Here is a 19,725-nt window from a genome sequence, read left to right as displayed (position 1 = left end):
AAGCACTTTACCTAATTATGTGATACGACTTTTTAAAAACTCTGCTGCTCATAAATCATTTCCTCACTTAAAAACCACCAGTATTTCAGTGAAGTAAATTGCAGCACAATCTTTTGCTCCAGTTTTAACAGTACACTGCAGGAAAATACGTTACATAGAAAGAATGAGGAGACAAAGAGAAAAAAAAGAAAAAGTTTTAGGATCATTATGGGTCTCAGCCATATATAGTCCATAAATACATGTAGGTAAGAAGTGGTTCCTGACTTGATTACACACAACTAAGAATGTAATGATTCAGAATTTGTTCGCAGAACACCAAAAAGAGAGTCATAACTGAACTCTAAAGTTAAAAGGTTCTGAATAGCAGAATACTCCCCATAGGTGATGCCTTGATCATGCTGAAAGCAAATACTAATCTGTCCAAAGAAAGTCATAAAAACTGTCTTCTTGCCCTACTTTTTGAACAATAGCAGCGCAGTTTGGCTTCAAATCTAAGTGCTTTTCTTAGGTCAATTAAGCCATCTTTGTGAACAAATGCATTTCTTCCCAGGATTAGTAAATTAATGAGGAAACATAGAAATAATAACAATTGGGGGGAAGTTTTATAGTCTTGTATATTTCTGCATTTTCCTGAAAATATTTTACTTAGTTTAAGAATGGTCTAACTGGACATGGTGGCACATGCCTTTAATCCCAGCATTTGGGAAGCAGAGGTAAGCGGAGTCATCTCTATGAGTTCGAGGTCAGTGTGGTCTACAGAGTGAGTTCCAGGGCAGCCAGAGCTACACAGAGAAATCTTGTTTCAAAAAAAAAAAAATCTAAAAATCATAGACTGACACCTTAATAAAATTGTTGCAAATATTGGGAGGTAAAAAGAATTTTAAACAGCATTTCAAATTTGAAAATACTTGTCTACCCTGAAAAAAGCAGAGCAATTCACACTCTTTAATTAACAACTATCCTGTCTATGGAAACATATTCTGGAACCGCACTATGAAGGGCTGTTCTCACAGGCAGCGTCTGCCATGTCACACTCAGCAGGAAATACACCTTCAATGGAGCACGGCCATGAACTCTATGGCAAACTCTATGTAAATAAAAGTTCACAAATGCATAGCCTGGCAAGTAGCTGCTTTTAAGAAAATAAAGAAAGTGTTTTCAGCCGTGTTTATTTTTCTTTAGAAAGAGGAATGATTATTATATCATAGTAAGCAGAATATGCACTTCAACTTTTCAACTGTGCAAGCAATGTTGGCTGATTACAAAAATTAGTGACATTTTAATTATATGTCTCCAGGAAAATATTAAGATGTTCTATGTTAATTTTGTTACGTTGTTTATAGGTTTCTATGTACATGTTCCAGTAAGTGTGGCAAAATAATAAATTCTGCAAAAACCACATATATATTCATATATATATTTGTAAGCCAATGGCCATGAAGTTTTTAGTTGAAATTTGACTCAGCATTCTAGGTAGATAGTTAGCTACAAATATTGTTATTTAGGAACAGATACAGTCACCAATTACATAGAAAAAGATGGTTTTTCATGAAGAAACTGTCTATGTTTTGAAGAAAAGAGATGCATCTATATCTGTAAGATTTTTTTCTATGGATATAAGTCAACGTTCTTATTCAAACAATTTCAATGATTCGGCTTATTCAATTTACTGTACTAGAAGAAAGTTTTCTGTTCTTTGAATTATCTGTGAAACGTTGAGATGAGTATGGTTCCCAGACATTGACATCGACATGAGTCAAAACCTGAATCCATATGGTGATTGCTAGGTCTTAGTAACTGGTTGAAAAAGACAAAAATGAATTACGGGAAGAAAATAAAGTTCAGGATCTAACACTCATTTGAAGTGTAAAAGGCACTAATATATTAAATGTAAAAAGTTGATTTAACTACAAAAACTTTTATTTTAAGATAATTCATGGAGTAAAAATCTAAGAACACATTATTTGGTATTCAACAATTCAATTATTTATTTACCTGGGTCATATCTCTTAAATACACTGATCATACAGCTAATAAATACTAGATCATTGTCTTTCTTTATTATTTTTTTATCGCTTTCTGAAATATTGGATTATTAAGATTACATCACCCTCATGGATAACACAAAAGGATAAAATTTACACACTGAGTAAATTTTTAACAGGGCATTCACTGCTCCTTATTTATTTTGTTCATTCAATCATTCATTTAAATCATAAATGCTATTTTCTTTCTATATTCTTCCCAAAATACATAGTCATATTTCAATAGAAAACTATTTGAAAGGGTATTCCAAATCATAAAACTACCATGCTGTAGCAGCAAAAGTTAAAGTTTTAAAATGAAAAGGCAAATATTTGAAAAGGTCACAACACTTTTCAGATCACACAATAAAACAATTCCCATCAAGACACTGCTCTCCACTGTTCCCCTTAAAATACCTTTTTTCCCTCTTGGCACATTTCCTCACAATGATTCTGGTGGAGATAAATAAGTTTTAACTCCAATGTTAAATATCACATCTCTCCATATCAGTTCAGATGCGAACTGGCTGACCCATGAGTTGGTACATTTTTTAAGTTGACAAATACTACTGAGGAGAAAGACTTGTATTTGATGGCAGAAGGAAAAGATTCTTATATGGGACATCAAAAAGCCCCTGATGTCCTTAACTCAGAAGAGAGAAGGGAAAGGCCATGGCTTAACATACCCTGTGACCTGAGACACCGCCACCATCCCTCCTATTAATGTGAATCTATTCAGGCACCTTGAGCTTGTGCAGGTGGGCAGAAGGCAAAAATTCCAACCTTTCAATATTCTTCTCTACAGTGGGTTCTGAAAAATGGCTTGACAACATCCAAGGCTGTCAACATATAATTCTAGAAGTAACATAATGGAGGTGTATATATGAAACTGTTGGAAGGATGTACTTACCAAATGGGTTATGAGATTTAATATAGAAATTCTAATATCCAATCAACGTCATCTTGTTGGAACTCTTGGGACTTGCCTCCAACTTTCAGTGAATGATAATATGATTATATAAATGAATACATACTTCATATTAATCCTTAGGAAAATTAGGCTTTCTCATTATTTACCATTATTTATTGACATATTTCCAAAGCTCAAAATATTTTATTACACATGTAGTTGAACACATGATTCATAATTGTATAGTATAGAAAATAAACTTTTTGGCATTGTCCTCAGCATTTCATGATGCAAAATTATTGACAAACATCATTAGAAAAATAATAAAATAGTCCTTCGGTATTAAAATTCTTATTAAAAAAACATTAGATCAAAGGGAGGATTATGACTTCATCAATGCATAGATGAGTTAGACATGAATGAAATGAATTGCCCTGACTTTATCAATAAATCAAAATATTTGATCTCGCATCTCTTATAATAAATCAAAATACTTGTAATCTGAAGGTCACAGTTTGTCATAGGTCAATTGCAAAAGATAAAATGCATTCATATTTTCTCATTATTCGGCAGTTTCTGATGATCGGACATGTAAAACAATGTACATCCAGGAGAGAAGCATCACTGCATACTTACCAGGTGATTTTTATGCCACTTTGTTGAATGCAGATTAATATATTTGGGCTTTTTTATTGCTTGAGTAGAAAGTGCTCATTACTTATCATTTATCATATAGAAAATTAAAAACAAACAAAAAAGTTTTCTTAAATGGCAGACATCACACTGTGGTTGTGGTGGATTTTCTCAAGATGGTCTTCTGTGGTTTTGGTGCAGTGGGAGGAGGCACAGCTGCAGGTGTGGGAGGGGGAAAGCTGTTACTGTGGCTTATTCCCAGTCCCCCATTTTCTAATGGGAAAGTGGGGAGATGAGGTGGAGGAGGGAAGGGAGGACCTTGGTGAGGGAGCTTTCCAGGTGGATGGACTGGTTCACTGTGCAAATGGACCTCCCTGTTCTTTATGTGATAGCGGCTCTCACAGTCAGGACAATACCCATGGTACTGTACTTTTTCATTGAACCGAACTCGTTCCCGAGGCCCTGCTTGGGGACTTCTGTCTTTTTCAGGTCTGTGCATCAGAGACTGCCCTGGAGCCTTGTCCAAGTTACTATTCGGTAGGCAGCAGATGTCTCCATTGGGAATTTTGTTGGGTCTACCTGGTAGGCCTCCATTCCGGAGAAGGGTGCCGTTGGTCTTGACCGGATTGACAGTTGGTACCACTCTTGGAGGCTCTTCACACTTCACAGGTGTCAACCGTGGAGGAGGCGGTGGGGGGTTTGGCTTTCTCAGAACCGTGAGGATAGCAGATGGATGGGCTGGAGGTTTAATGAGGGGGGCATTGGCTTGCACTTTGATCTTCTCTATGCTGGAGGCTGTTGTGCCGCTGGAGCTACTGTTCAGAGTGTCCGTTTTGGAGCTGTCGGTCATCTCATCCTCCAGCTGTAGGTCAGAAGTCAGGGTATCAATCTGGTCAACCACCTGGTGGAAAGGACAAGGTAATGGTGTTGAAGAGCAACTGGAAGCAAGATACACATAAAGCTACTCTTTTCTGGTCAGTTTTGATGTTAAACAGAAGCACTGACTGATCTTGAACTGGTAATGCCAAAGCCACCTCAAGATTTTAGTCAATAAATTTAGAGATAGTGACCATCACACAAAGTACTAAATCATATAACCCTGAAAAGTAATATGAAGTTTTCTTCTTGATTCTTCTATCACCACCAAAGGTAGAATCGGATGCAAAAATATGGCCAATATTTAAAAATAAAAAGGTGAAACCACATCTGATTTAGCATTTAGAAAGTTCCAAAGCATCACTTCCACACTGAAAAATGATCTGAACAGTTTGGATAATGGCTGGACATTTAATACGATGATGGTCCTTTCTTAGGCCCTGCAGTAATGTGAATGAAAACAACCACCATAAGCCCATAGGGAGTGGAACTGTCAGGAGGTGTGACCTGGTTGAAGTACGTATGGATTTGTGGGAGGAAGTGTGTGTCACCTGCAGATCTGGATGTAGAACTCTCTGCTACCTCGCAAGCACCATGTCTGCCTGCATGCCACCATGTTTCCTACCATGACAACAGATTAAACCTTTGAACTGTAAGCCAAACCCAATTAAATGTTTGCTTATAAGAGTCGCTGTGGTCATGGTTTCTCTTCGCAGCAGTAGAAAGCATAACTAAGACAGCACCCCAAACATGCTGAGGATAGCCAAATGAGGCCCAGCATAAAATCATAAGCTCACTTAAAATATTTTGGACATTTTGTGCTTTATTTTTCTTAATTCATCATGCAGTTCTTGAATGTGAATCTTGCAGATGACAAACGCTGTCTAAATCCAAAAGATTCTAGCCTAAAACTTTACTCTTAACACACAAAATTCCTTCAGATCCTTAGTTCCAAATATTTTCTCTTTTTATTTCCTTTAACTAAATCTTTAGGCCATCCTTTAAACTCTCATAATTGTCAATTTACTTCCTGCCACAGAACGTTTGTACACAGTAATAGTTCTTTATGAAATGTCCAACCCCACACATCTTTTGAGCAGATCAATGCCCACAAATCTTAAAAAGAAGAAGAAGAAGAAGAAGAAGAAGAAGAAGAAGAAGAAGAAGAAGAAAACTTAGTTCAGGAGTCAATCTTCATGGAAAACTTTCCACTCCTCCAGTAACTGTATGTCACATTAATTTAGTAAACATTTCAAAATAACTATTTTTTCATTCCAAAAATTAAAATAATTTTAAATACATGTTGAGTAGCAACATGAGTATTGAAATATTATTTTTCATGTAGACTCTGTCTATTCTCAGTGACTGTAGGATATTTGATTATTGCTCCTTGTAGTATTCTAAGTAGTGAGTAGTACCTATGGGGGCTCAGAAAATATTTGCTAATAAATGCTCTGAGGATTGTTCTTTTGGGTCAAATTGTGCAAAAAAATTTTACCTCTGATTGTTACAGATGACATAGTTTTATAACTTTCTCAATTACTGTAAAAGAAATATTCTAGTAGAAATTTACTCATAAAAGACCATATGGTTACTGACATATTCTCTAGTTTTTAGTCAGATATGTAGAAACTGCAGTTATGGAAGGTTAATAGATACATAAGATAAGGAAACTATCTTGAGTCATTGGGCTGTGTCCTATTTCCACCGCGAAGGTAACTATCCCTAGCCTTTAGTCAATTAAATTTTCACACAAAATTAAAACCTCAACTATTATGAAAAACACGAAACTGATGGGAAATTACTCACAGAAGCCCGAAGTTTTGATAATTCCTGACTGTTCTTTATCTCTACATTTTCATTTCCTGCATGTCTATTAAAGCAAAAATAATAAAGTGCAAAAACCACCACTGCTCTCATTGAACAAGGAACCTAGTGGGAAGGTCTGACAACAACATGATCTGAGATTTCTTAAAGTAGGAATAGTAAAAGCATGACTTCCAAATGCTCAGCAGCATGTTAAACATTTCAAGTGGACTGAGACCCCTTGAGACAGGAGGGTGCAGCCTTCCTGAGACTTGAGACAGATCTATTTGGCAGAAGAGTAATGGTTCAAGCATGCTTTCAGAAAGAGCTGAGACAGAGAGCAGAATCTGGGTGCTCTACACAAGACCTTCCTGCTGAAGAGCCCTTGGGGACAGGAGACAGAGAGTGAACTAGCAGCTAAACTGTGAGTGTGTTGCAAGAAAGCGCCACATGTTTCAAAATCAGCCCTAGAAGTGAGAGGAGCAGGATTCAAAGAGACAATGTGTTAATATATATTTTTATAATAAAAGTGCATTCTAACTAAATCACATTGAGTGTCAAACGGAAAAATATAAATCCTTTCTCAACATACCTCAGTGAAGCTATAGTACACAGAAAAAGAATTATAAAACATTTAGAATAGCAAAAAAAATCAAGTATCATACAACATCAAAAATTAGGAAAATATAGCATGAAAGGACGGTTTGAGCAGAGCAGAAGACAGGAATAAGAGATTACAATGAGGAGTACCTATAAAAAGTACAGTAGAATATATTTGAAAATATAATAATGAAACCTATTATTTCACACACTAAAATTAATGAATTGAAAATTGAAAAACACTGGCTATTTACACAAATTATAAATACCTCAAGACTATTTAGAAATGATGTCATATTGAATAAAAAGGATGGAATTTTATTATAGTTTAATATTAGGTTAAGCTGAGAGAAGTGGATGTTTTCCTTTACTGAAGGAAAATAGGAGATTATACTGTTAAGATAAGGCTGATGATTTATACTAATAGCACACTCAAGTCTTTCATAAAGAAAGAAATATCATGGCCTCAATACAAACTTAGGCAATTAAATGAATGAAACAATTTAAACAAAGTTAATATCCATGCAAGAACACCCACAGACATAACAAAATTGGGGGAAGGAAACTTATAGGCAAGCAATTTACATAAAATGCACACATAATTTATTAAGCATATGAAAACCCTCAATCATAATAGAAATTGGAAATATATACACTAAAGAAAAGGGATATAGAATTTAATGTCAATTTCTTAGTCAGGGAGAATACAGGTTTTTTACATTATTTATTTATTCCTTGTGTCGTTCACATAATGCCTCCTGAGCCTACTTGTCCTCTGCAAAAATAAAAAAATAAAACAAAATAAAATTTAAGAGAAAAACAGGAAGAAGGGGAAAATATCTCACCATAGAAGCTGCAGTGTGACGCTGTGAGTCATGTAAGAAATCCCTTCATCCATACACTTTTACATGTTGGCATTTATTGCAAAGAATCATTGGTCTGGTTCAAGGCCCCTATTATGTGCTTCACCGTTGATGCTGGACCCTCACTGGGACTCTTCCTGGACATCCCTTTTCTACCCTGTGTCTTGGAAATCCTTCAGTCCTGGGTCCATATGACAGATACAACCCCTGTCCCCATCCCTATACTCCAACAGATCACAGTTAGGATAAATAATGGGGTGGACCAACACATAACTTGGTTCTGGGCCGGGGGATTTGCAGAGTTGATCAGCCTACCAGCTCTCTGCATCCTCATTACCAAGGTAAGCTCTCCAACATTGCCCTGGCTAGTTCACTCCTTTCATTCACGATGGAATGAACAAATTGCAGGGCTAGATCTCTGGCTTTCATGTCTTCCAGGTGGGTTTTCCCATACCTACACCTTCAAGGCCAGCTCTACTGTGTTGCTCAGTCAAGGTATAGGGCCCACTCTTCTGATTGCTGCAGCTGATGAGGGGCAGGAACAGCTCAAGAATACAGGTTTTTTTTATGTAAATTGCTGGTTGTGATTTGAGTGAACAAGAAATTTACACTTTGCTAACACAGACAAAAAATATCAATTTACAATATTATTGTCAATATCTTACAAACTAGGTAAGGTACATCCTTGGTACAGCTCTTTTATTAAGAAACTCCAGCCGATTCCAGGAAAACTAACATGGAAACCCATAACAGTTTTCTTTGCAGGACTTTCTTTTGATTTGTTAGAGTTCAAATTATATAAATAAGCAAATAAATATAAGTGAAAAAAACTAGTGATAATCTAAATATCCACTAGTGAGTGACTGATTAAGAAAAACATAGAATAGAATAAATGAATTCACAAACGGAGTTGCAAGATTGCATAAAAGAATTTCTCTTTGTTGGGCACCAAATGTAACATGAACAATAAAAACTGAGAGATGGATATTGAGGCAAGATATCCAATGGAAGGATTGGGCACCAATGTTCAACATACAATTGTCTTGCCTACAAGATGTGGTAGGGCAGTGGTGACACAGAAATAAATTGTGAGAGAAGTCAACAATGACGGTCAACCCATGCCATGAGAGGGATCCCACCCCTGAGACTACTTTGAGTGCCTAGATACAGAGGCTGAATATCCAGAGACCTAGGAAAGAAATATACAGGACTGAAAAGAAAGTCAATATAATGATAACTAATGCTATCCTGCTATACTTAGATATATTGCTGCGCAATAGTCATTAGGTAGGCTCCATCCAGTCACTAATAGAAACAGTTGCAGCGATCCACAAGTCAAACATTAGAAAGAGCTCAGGGAATCCTGCAAAAGAGAGGAAGAAAGGATTGTAATAGGCAAAAGGATAAAGAACACAAGAAAATTCACAGAATCAACTAACCTGGTCTCATAGGGGTTCATAGAGACTAAACCAACAACCAGGGAGCCTACATGAGACTGACCTAGGCCCTGTGTTACAGTTATGTAACTGTGTCTTCTTGTGGGACTCCTGACAGTGTGAGCAGAGGCTGTCTGACTCTTTTGACAGCTTTTAGAAACCCTTTCCTCATTGAATTGCTTTGTTCAGCCTTTATACTAGGGGAAGTGCCTAGTCTTACTGCAACTTGATCTGCATGTTTGATTGACATCTATGAGAAGCCTGCTCTTTGCTGAATAGAAAGCAAAGAGAAGGAAGAGTAGATGTGGAGGGGCCGTGAGGTGGGAATGACTGGGAGGAGAGGGGAAAGGAAAACTGTGGTCAGGATGTTCAACAGTTATTATTATTGTTATTATTATTAATAATATCATTTTACATGATGTCAAAAACGCCTGGAAGAAGTATCTTTTTATCAAATTGTTCCTAGGAAAACTAAATATTCACATGTAGAAGATTAAAGGTAGACTTTTATATATCTCACCCTCTATAAAATATCAAATCAAAATAGGTTAAAGAGCATAATATGACCAGAAACTCTGAAAATGGTAGTGATAAACACAGGGGAAACATGCCACGATATTGGCATAAGCAATGACTTCCTAATAAGTTTCTAATAGCTCAGGAAATTAAACTAATAATTGACACGGGATTGCATCCAGTTTACAAAAAAATGATAATAACAGTCAGCAAAGTGAAGAGCCATCATATAGAATGGGAGAAATATTGGTCAGTTATTAGGAGAATTGATATACACAATATAAAAAGAAATAATAAAATCAAGTAATCCAACCAAAGGCAGAAAAATGATCAGAACAGACACATCTCAAAGAAGCAAAATGATCTATTAACACAGAAAGGTACCGAGCATCTTTTGTCATTACGTAAATGAAAACAAAAACTATACTGAGGCAACATCTCGTTCTGCTCAGAGTAATTATTTGTTTAAAACTAACAAACAAGTAGATAAATGATAAAGATTTTCTCTGGTTCAACTGCAGATGTTAGGAAAGGTTGTTTTTAGATAAAACCGGGGCACAGTAACTATTAACTCCAGTTTCTACCTCCTGCTGACTGCAGTCTAAAACTGCTCCCATACAGAAACCTCCTCCAGAGATTAGGCAGCCTGCTTCCTCTCATTCAGCTGCATGAGAAGAACCTGCCTCCTAGTTCAGCTGTATAAAGTAAGTTTTTCTCTTTACTCAGCGGCATATAATAAACAACCTGAGTGTCTGAGATGCTCGGGAGTCTCCACCAGAGCACACAATCCACCCAACCCCAGCTCTTCTGCTATAGCTGTCTCTCCTTTCTTCACTCCCTTGTTGATTGAGAGAGGTGAAGTCCAAAGTCCTGTAGATCATTAATTAGGCACTGACAAAAAACACTATATGACAGTACTCATATCAGGGAGATTGTTCAACACAATACAGGATGATGAAAAGCAGGGAATATAAAATTCTAGAATTTAATGAAAAATGAAACAACAACAGACTAAAAACTGTGGGATGCAACAAAAATTGTTCTAAAAGGAAATTTTATAACTAGAAAGTCTGTGTGTTTAAAATCAACCTGAAAGGAATAATGATATGCTTCAACATCTTGGGGAAACAATATAATACGTAGACACAAATAAAAATGATCAGGGAAGAAATTAACGAAATAGAGACAAAAGAATTATGCATGGGACCAATGAAGCAAAGTGATGTCTCTTAGAAAAGACAACAAAGATTCAGAAATCATTAGGCAAATTCACTACAAGACAAAGAGAGAAGATTCAGATGAAGAGTGTTGGAAGTGAAAAGGTAGTCATACAACAGACATCAGTGAGATTCAAAGAGTCATTAGAGGCTATGAGAAAATTTAATTTGTACCATTTAGAAGAAAGTTATATATTTATAGGCCAATAAACAATATCAAAATTAAACTAGAAGTGAAAATAATGTATCATATTAATAGATTCCAAGCCTCTTGATAATCTCAACAGACAGCAAAAAGGCATCCATCATGATAAAAACTCTGAAGAAGCTAGGAACAGAAGTACATTGCTAAAATAATAAAGCTATAAATGGGAAATCTATATTCAACATTATACTACTAGAATAAAGCCTCAAAGCATTTCCACTGAAATCAGAATAAGACAGGGAAAACAATGTAAGTCAAAATCGATTGAGATTGTATTTTCCTAGGATCAGAATAGCTATCATTACGAAAACAAGCAATACATGATGGTGAGGTTATGGACAAAGGGAACTTTCATAAACTCCTTGAGGGAGCAAAAACTGGTCTAGTCACTATGTAAATCAGTATGGAGTTCAAAACTAAAAATAGATCTACCATATGCCGCAGTTACACCACTTCTGGGTGTGTTTTCATAGGACTCTGAGTCAACATGCTACAGAGATATTACATAGCCATGCTTATCACAGGAATCTTTGAAAAAAATCTGGTTTATAGATCAGCCTCAATGCCCACCAAGAGATGAATGGATAAAGAAATTGCACTAAGTATTCTAAATGGAGCCTTATTCATTCATAAGGAAAAACAAAATCATGTCCTTGGCTAAAAATCGTCTGTGAAAGGGCCTTACTGCATTAAGCAAAATATTCAGATTCAGAAAGACAAATGTGTCTTTCACTTCATTTGTGGATATTTGAGTGTTCATAGATACATATCTAAGTATTATATGAATGATATAAAACAGTTATTAAAGTCAATACAAGAATTGAAGTTAATGAGAGAGTAAGGAATAGAGCGAAGGAATGGGAGGATATGAGGGATCGATAGCCCAAAGTACATGATACAATTGAAAGAAATCATCTTTATAAAATACATGACCATGTGTAACAAATCAGTAAAAAGGGGAAGATACTCCACACATATTACTTGTTAAACTATTAAATTGTTAGGAACAAAATAGGCCTTAATGTATGTCACTGAAGTACAATCCAGTAAAAAAAGATAAACCCGAAACGAAAAATTGAGGGATTCCTTTCCTCCCATCTGTGCCCTGTTCCCGCACTACATGGTTGGCTCATGTACCGGAACTCTCCATTTGTACTCCCTTCGGGTTAGCTTTCTGCTAGTCATAGCACAGTGCAGTGACTTTGAATCGAGGTATTAAATGACATTCTACTTAGTGAAGGAATGGAATAGAGACTCGGACTGAAGTCATTCCTTGCCTGTGTTTTCAGCTTTGTCATGATTTCAAGGTTTAAGTCTCATTTTTCAGGCCATGAGACCCATCAATCCATAGGGTCCAGAAAGACAGACGTGGAGGAGAAAGGGAAGAGAGGTAAGTGGGGATTTGGTGAGACATGGAGGATTAGCTCTCCCTCTTCACTGAAGCACAGATTTTCCCCCAAAGCTTCGGATAATATTCTTCCTCTTCAACTCCTAAACGACTGAGAGAACTGAAGCATGCTTTTCTCTGCAAATATAACTCTAAATGTATCCAGAGTTTTCCTAAATGCTACTCATCTTCGTTAATTAAAGTCATGTAACATGAAGGTCAATAATCTTAAAGCTTCAATTTGCACGAATCTTTCTCTGGGGTTACTCAACAATTCTCAGCTGGAAGAATTTTGACTGCAAAATTCATAAAGGAAAAAAAAAAGAGGAGTTTATCTCCAGCTGAGACTTTTACCAGGTGATTTATTGATTCTTAAGTAGTTGGGATTGATCTCGGCAAGCATCTACCTTAAACTGTGGATGTCTGCAGAAAAAAAAAAAAAGCTCAAAGGAAAAATGAATAAGAGTCAAAGGAAGTACTACTAAAAGAAGCATGGATAAGAACGCGAACTCCCTTTACTGTTGGCGTACATTCTGTAGCTGAATGCAAATGCGGACTGACACAGCATTTCTTTCAACCTGATAAATGGAATGTGAGGCTGAAAAGGAAGGAAGCAAGGGAGGCAGCCTTGAGTGTGCTCCATCACTAAAAAGGAGCACTAATCTGCCTTCCACTTATAGTCATAACTCAATGCTCCATTTCTATCTCTCTGCTCAAATGATATACTGTAGGAATTAAAATAAATAGTTCTTCATCGCAATTGTGCATTCTGCTGTTAGATGACAGCATGTTTGAGAAAGGGCATGTGAATCTGTATGCATGAGCATACCCTGTAATTATAGTGTGACTGGTCAAATTACACTAAATTGTACTTATCTTAGAAAAAAATGTAGCAAATGGAAGCATTTAATTTATTCCACAACTTGGTAAGCTTTTAAATTTATTTATGTGGAAGGATCTGTAAGATATTAAAAAGGCAAGAATGACTGGAGTTTCTCTCTCTTGGTCTCTGAAAAAGTTCAGTCACAAGCATGGGAAATATATGCTGAAGTGGTTCCAAATGACAGCTAGGCTAGCCTTGGAACAGAGAACTATCTTCAGCTTTTTAGAGTGGCAAGAGTTTCCCTAACAATTCTCTTGTAGTTCCATAGGCCAATCAGTCACTGAGATATTTCCTCTGAAATATGAGTTTGCTGTCCGCACCAGCAGAGTGTCTCTTCCACAGTGTAAAACACCCTAAACTTCACAATAATAAAATTATGTTACATAATTTTTACTTGCCCTCTTCCTCCTTTCCTATATTTGACACTTAAGATATACATTCCTTCCCATCTCTCTACCTCTCCACTTTGTGGTGTCTTTTAAAAATGTTTTAAATAATAATTTATCAATCCAACTTACAGTGCCCATATACTTCTGCGTGTGGGACCAATGGCTGGAATCAGGTTAACTTACCAAGGGCTGCACGGTTAAAGCAAACTGACTTCCATTCCTCCAAAGCCATTACCTGTTTTTAGCATCTCAGTTTGTTGTGGGGACTCATGAGTTCCACACTTCCATGCAGGAATGTTTACTTCCTTGCTCTTGGGCAAACAGCCACAGCTCCTATAGTTCATGAGCGCACCCCACTGACACATTCTCTCCACTTTGGCCAACTGTAAGTTTCTGCATTAATTGTTAACCTTTTTGTTTCAATTCTTGTCAGACTTGCTTTAACTGCATTCCGGGGAAGACATTTTGGTATCATAGCCAGGAAACAATTCGCCCCTCTTAGCCCTCTTCACTCCAGTGTTTGTGGTGTTCAACGGAGCAGTCCTGGGAGCCAAGGGGCTCATGTTGGCCCCCTGTAAGAGAAAATAGATATTTCTTCCTTTGAGGAGCCAATCTCAATCTTTAGGTGAAGCCTAAAGACAACAGCTCATCTAAGGCGAACATAAATATCGTGTGAGCACCCCTCTTTGATCTCTCTCTCCCCCTCTTCTAGAGTTGGAGAGTAGATTGCAACTGGATGTGGGGTGAATTCAGTTTTCCTTCATGGTTGGACTTCCTGATCTGAGAGTTCTATGGTACCAGGTTTTCAGTTTCTCCAGGATACTGAATCATTCTTTCCCTCACATGCAATTTGTAGCCAATTTCAGTTAGTTAATGACCCTCAGAAACCACATGGATTTGACTACAAGTCCAACCAGTGTATACCTCTGTAAGTTCTTTTTTAAGATTTTTTAATATCTTTTTTTGGGGGGTGACACCATAGCTTAGAGCATGCCTCATCCAAGCCAGTGGAGTGAAACTGATTCTCATCCTTCACATAGTGAGATCCAGCACCTTAAAAGGACATATTAAGGGTAATTTTTATGCTTATAAGAGGTACCAAAAATGTCCCACATCCTCTGTTTTTTCTGACTCAGTCCTGAAATGTAAATCTGAAAAACTATTCTAAGTATTTTTGAGTCCAATTATAAACATTTTTGAGTTGCTCGTAAAAGTGGTAGAAATCTCCTATATTATTATTTATGTTAATGGTGATAATTAACATATGTAGTACAAACATGGTTTGTGTGATTAACATGGTTTCTATTTGTCATATGCCAAGCGGATTTCTATTCAGTATGAGGCAACACATATCAGTGGTAACAGAAAAAAGTGACATGAAAACACAGGTTAGTCTACATATAAAACTTTGCTTAATATATTTTTATAGCAAAGAATTGGTTCACTAAAAGCCGACTGATACTGACATATGAAAAGTATAAGGGTATAATTTTTTTCCTGTCTAACCTTTTCTGGTCACATTTAACAGAATAATCTCAGAGGTTGTAGCTCTGTCGTGAAATTTTCATTTTTGGTAGTGTGTAAGGGCATTAAAATATATTTAATAGTGAAAGTGTAAAATACTTCAAGAACCTTCACAGCATTCACACTGAATGGCTACTATCACCATACAGAAGTTCACTGAAATGCAAAGACATTGCTTTTGGCTAGTTTTGATGTGTTCTGTTCTATTTGCAAGTTTTATTATTTTAAAACTTGCAGCTGACTCCAAGAGTTAAAGTGTACTATGAGATATATTCATATAAGTTTGATATTTACGTGTCATTAATAAGGGATCCATTTCCACTTTACTTTTCTCTTCAACAAATATCACCCACAGACCATGACTGCAATGCCCTTGCTAACTCACTTCTGTTTTCATATTTCTTGTTATTTCAATGAGTAACGAGCTTCTCCTGCTACTTCGTGTAAAGTGTGGGGAAAGAAATATCCTTTTACTTCAGCAGCCTCATGACTTATTCATCTATTTGCATCTTCTGAGTGTATGATCAGGAGGGCGTCGTTTCAATCACATTCAAGAGTAGGTTGCATCATGGCGTAATGGTCCTGTAACTTGTAAACATCATCCTGTAGTCACCAGTCTCTAGCATTTTGCATTTATATATGTGAAAATGAAAAGATGAAATAAGCTGCCAGTATTTTCCCAATTAATATCAGTATCAACTCCAGTGGGAGGGTGGTGTTGCAAATATCCCCGGTAAGGTATGTTCTGGATCTAATCAAATCCTATTTCCATTCAACCTGTTCCTTTTGCACTAGAGATGTCTTTAAATGTACTCCTCACACACACAAACACACACACACATGCACACACACACACGAGCATGCAATGCACACGCACAGACACCACTTACTCTCTCTGTCTCTGTTTTTCTATCTATCTATCTATCTATCTATCTATCTATCTATCTATCTATCATCTATCCATCTATCTATCAACCACTCCATCCATCCATCCATCCATCCATCAATCTACCTATCTCCCTCTTCTGGTATCTTTAACCAATTAGCCTTTATATTGTTTTCACTTCAAAACAATCTTCCTAATGACATTTAATCCCATTGTACAGCTCTAGCGCTCCTGCATATGCCTGCCTGCTATCTACCGCTGTATGGTACAGTGATTAATTGTTTAAGGGGTCTTCATATTTTTCTTCTTGTGATGATTCTACTTTCCTAAAAGAAAGAAAATCATGTGCTTTTAGAAATGGAATGATGAATATATACTGAATGCAGAAACAATAAGAAGAAATCAAATAGGGCAAAATACAGCAAAGCATTCTGTCCACAAGATAACCCCCATGAATTCACTTGTAACCTCTCACTTTTATGTTTTCATATAGATAGATACGAGAAGGCTCTTATACACCTTTAAAACATGTAATACTTCCAGAAATTAGTCTGGAACTAAAACATCAAAATTAAATATTAAACTAAACTTGCATAATTATGCTATTTAATCTATTTATTATTAATATAATATTTACAAAAACACAAAATGGTTTTTGAGGTAAAAGTATGTGGTAGTTTGAATAAGAATGTGCTCTGTAAGCTCATATGTTTGAATTCTTTGTCCTGGGTTAGTGAACTTTTTGGGAAGGCCAAAGAGGAGTGTGGTCTTGTTGAAGAGGATATGTCACTAGGGGTGGGTTTGAGGTTTTAAGACTATATTCGGGGCCCCGTATCTGTCTGTCAGCTTCTCTCTCTCTGCCTGTTGCTAGTTGATCAAGATGAAAATCTCTCAGTTACCGCTCCAGCACTCTGGATTTCTGCCTGCCACCAAGTTACCTGCCATGAGGAAACTGTGAGCAAGATCCCAATTAAATGCTTTCTTTTGTATGAGTTGCCTTGGTCATAGTGTGTCTTTAAAGCAACAAAGCAGCAACTAAGATAAGGCACATACCACCAAGCCTGACAACCCAAATTCTGTTCCAAGAGCCCACATGCTGTGAGGAGAAAACTGACTCTAACAAGTTGTACTCTGCCCTCCACATAAATAAATAAATAGATGCAAAAAAAAATGACTTCCATTTACACTAAAATTCCTATATTACAGTGTAGTAATAGGAGCAGCGGGGCTGCGTCCCCAGCACCCTGGCCACCTGCTAGCTTATGCCTCAAAATAATTACACGGACACTGTATTCTTTTAAACACTGCTTGGCCCATTCTGCTTGGCCCATTAGCTCTAGCCCTTACTGGCTAATTCTGATATCCCGATCAACCCATCTCTAATAATTTGTGTAGCTCCGGTCTTACCGGGAAAGATTCAGCATGTCTGACCTGGCGGCTTGCTTCATCGTGTGTGTCTGCCCGGGAGAGCGGAGCATGGCGTCTCTACTCCAGAGAGCAGAGCTGTCGAGTCTGAGCTCACTTCCTCTTCCTCCCAGCATTCTGTTCTGTTTACTCCACCCACATATGTTCTAAGCTATGAGGCCAAGCAGTTTCTTTATTACTTAATCAATGAAATCAACAGATTGATATATGACACTCCCACATCATTACAGGATTTTATCTTGCATATCATAGTGAAATAAATGCTTAGTGAACACTATAAAGAAGAAAAAGTGGTAAATTGTACAACTTTATGTTTGACTTAAGATATATGTATAATATTAAATTTCTTGTGTCGAAATAATAAAAATCTCATTTTTGATGTCTTACATACATAATTACATGGTTGAAATAATATCATTAGCCAAAAATTCAAATACTTTTACTTAGCAGTGTTGATACTAATACCAATGTTAATAGATTTGAAGTTGGAACTTTGGGATGAGGCTGTAATTTGGATTTTCAACAATTATGTGATGATAAAAAGGGTCATTTTAAGGTGTCACTTCCATGGTTTACTAATTTTAAAAATAATTAAGAAACAGGAGAAATATACATGGGATATTTGGACATTGAAGGAACATACATGTAGAGGGAAACTTGAAAGATTACCCTGAAGCATATGTGTGCACGCGACATAAACACACACACACACACACACACACACACACCAGAGTAAAATAAGACAGTTTGCATAAGAAAATGAGAGTTCCACAAGTAGAAAATCACCTAATGTAGTAGAGTATAGCAGGGATAGTGTGGGCTTACGTGTTCATATTGAGGGTGCTTAGTTAAGAAAAGCGAACATGAGAAAAATAAGAACCATATAAAGATAAAATGATAGAGACAAGCTGATAGCAGCACACAATGGTATGCAGGGATCTTCACACCACCCTAAAGGGTTTGGCCTTGGACAGAGGTAACAGGATGACACTACAGACATATGAACAAATGATGTGACCACCTAGGATTTTGCAGGACCTGGAAGAAGTGGAAAGAAGTTACCATAAAATAAGTCATTAAATATGTGAGACGCAAAGCCAATGAAAATCATGGAAAATGATGCAAACAGGAAGGGTGTATTGTATTTATTCTGGCATTAGTGAAAACATTCGAGAAACTGTCAAGCTCGTCTTTGCAATATCTTTCTCAAGTTGAAAGCACCTGCTTTTACTCACATATGACCAGAGGATGCTTAAGGAAAGGCATATGGGAGCATTATCCTTGATTAAAAAGGGGATGCACGCACTGTGCCATCCCTTTCTGTCTTAAGCTCCAGCGTTCTTAATGGAGAGTTGAGCATTTCATTTTAAAATATAACCCTATGCTGAATTTAATGAAGTAGAATACATGAGATGAAAGAGAAAGATGAAGTTTAAAATGTGAACTCCCATAAAGCAGGCTTTCCAGGCATCTGTCTTCACTGTCAGGGGACTGTAGATACAGTTTATAAAAATAAATTAAACGTAATTTGAAAAACAACGAATGTCTTCGTCACAGAGAGCAAAGACCCATTTAAATCTGCTGAAGGGTTTTGAAAAATAATCTTTCATGACTATTATTCTGTGGCTAAATCCCTGGAAGGCTTCAACATGCATCGTTTTTTTCCCCAACAGTGTAGTTTTTATAGTAAACCCTACCCTTGGTTTGCTTTAACAAAACTGTGTTGGAAAGAATTAGAAATTCACATGGTCAGGTGATGAAGGAAGAAAACTATAAAATATGCTTTGTAACTTTTTTCAAGCATTAATAGAGCTAAGATGCAAAGAGAAACCTTCAAAGTATTCCTTATTTGTAAGACCCCATTACATGTTCCTTTCCATATATTAAAGTAGGAAGAATATCACCATCCCACATGAGCTATATCAGTGCAGTATATCTGTGGTGCATTTTATAAAGTATAATGCTAATGAAGTCCCTCAGCGTTATACTGCACCTCCAAGAGCTGTGTAAAGGCATCTTTTTATAATTACACTTTCAATTATTGATAAAAGTCAAAGCCCTCTAGAGTCCAACAATGTAAACAACCTACTGTGCTTTACCAAAGTATTTATTCTTTAAACCAGTTAACATATGATCATGCTGCTA

At 36.7% G+C, this 19,725-nt stretch overlaps 1 protein-coding gene across 5 annotated transcripts in view; it reads right to left on the bottom strand.

The window, feature by feature from the left end:
• The window catches only part of LOC121441939 (protein Largen), a 271,566-nt gene that overhangs the window by 100,717 nt on the left and 151,124 nt on the right, over positions 1–19,725 (bottom strand). For 2 of the 5 annotated variants that reach the window (XR_005973519.1, XR_005973520.1), the window contains exon 2: positions 3,571–4,468. Coding sequence is in view for 3 of the 5 variants with exons in the window: in XM_041643344.1 (XP_041499278.1) it covers positions 3,713–4,468; positions 7,695–7,697 (759 nt within the window). In the remaining 2 variants the exon portion in view is untranslated. Of the gene's footprint in view, positions 1–3,118; positions 4,469–7,694; positions 7,704–13,928; positions 14,046–19,725 lie in introns of those variants that run through there. The other 3 variants (XM_041643345.1, XM_041643344.1, XM_041643342.1) reach the window with 3 other exon arrangements.

This window comes from Microtus oregoni, unplaced genomic scaffold, assembly GCF_018167655.1.
Source record: "Microtus oregoni isolate MIOR12 unplaced genomic scaffold, Mior012 000085F_ref0000168, whole genome shotgun sequence".
Classification (NCBI taxonomy): Eukaryota; Metazoa; Chordata; class Mammalia; order Rodentia; family Cricetidae; genus Microtus; species Microtus oregoni.
Note: the sequence above shows the minus strand (reverse complement) of the source record. Positions and strands in the feature narration are given on the sequence as shown.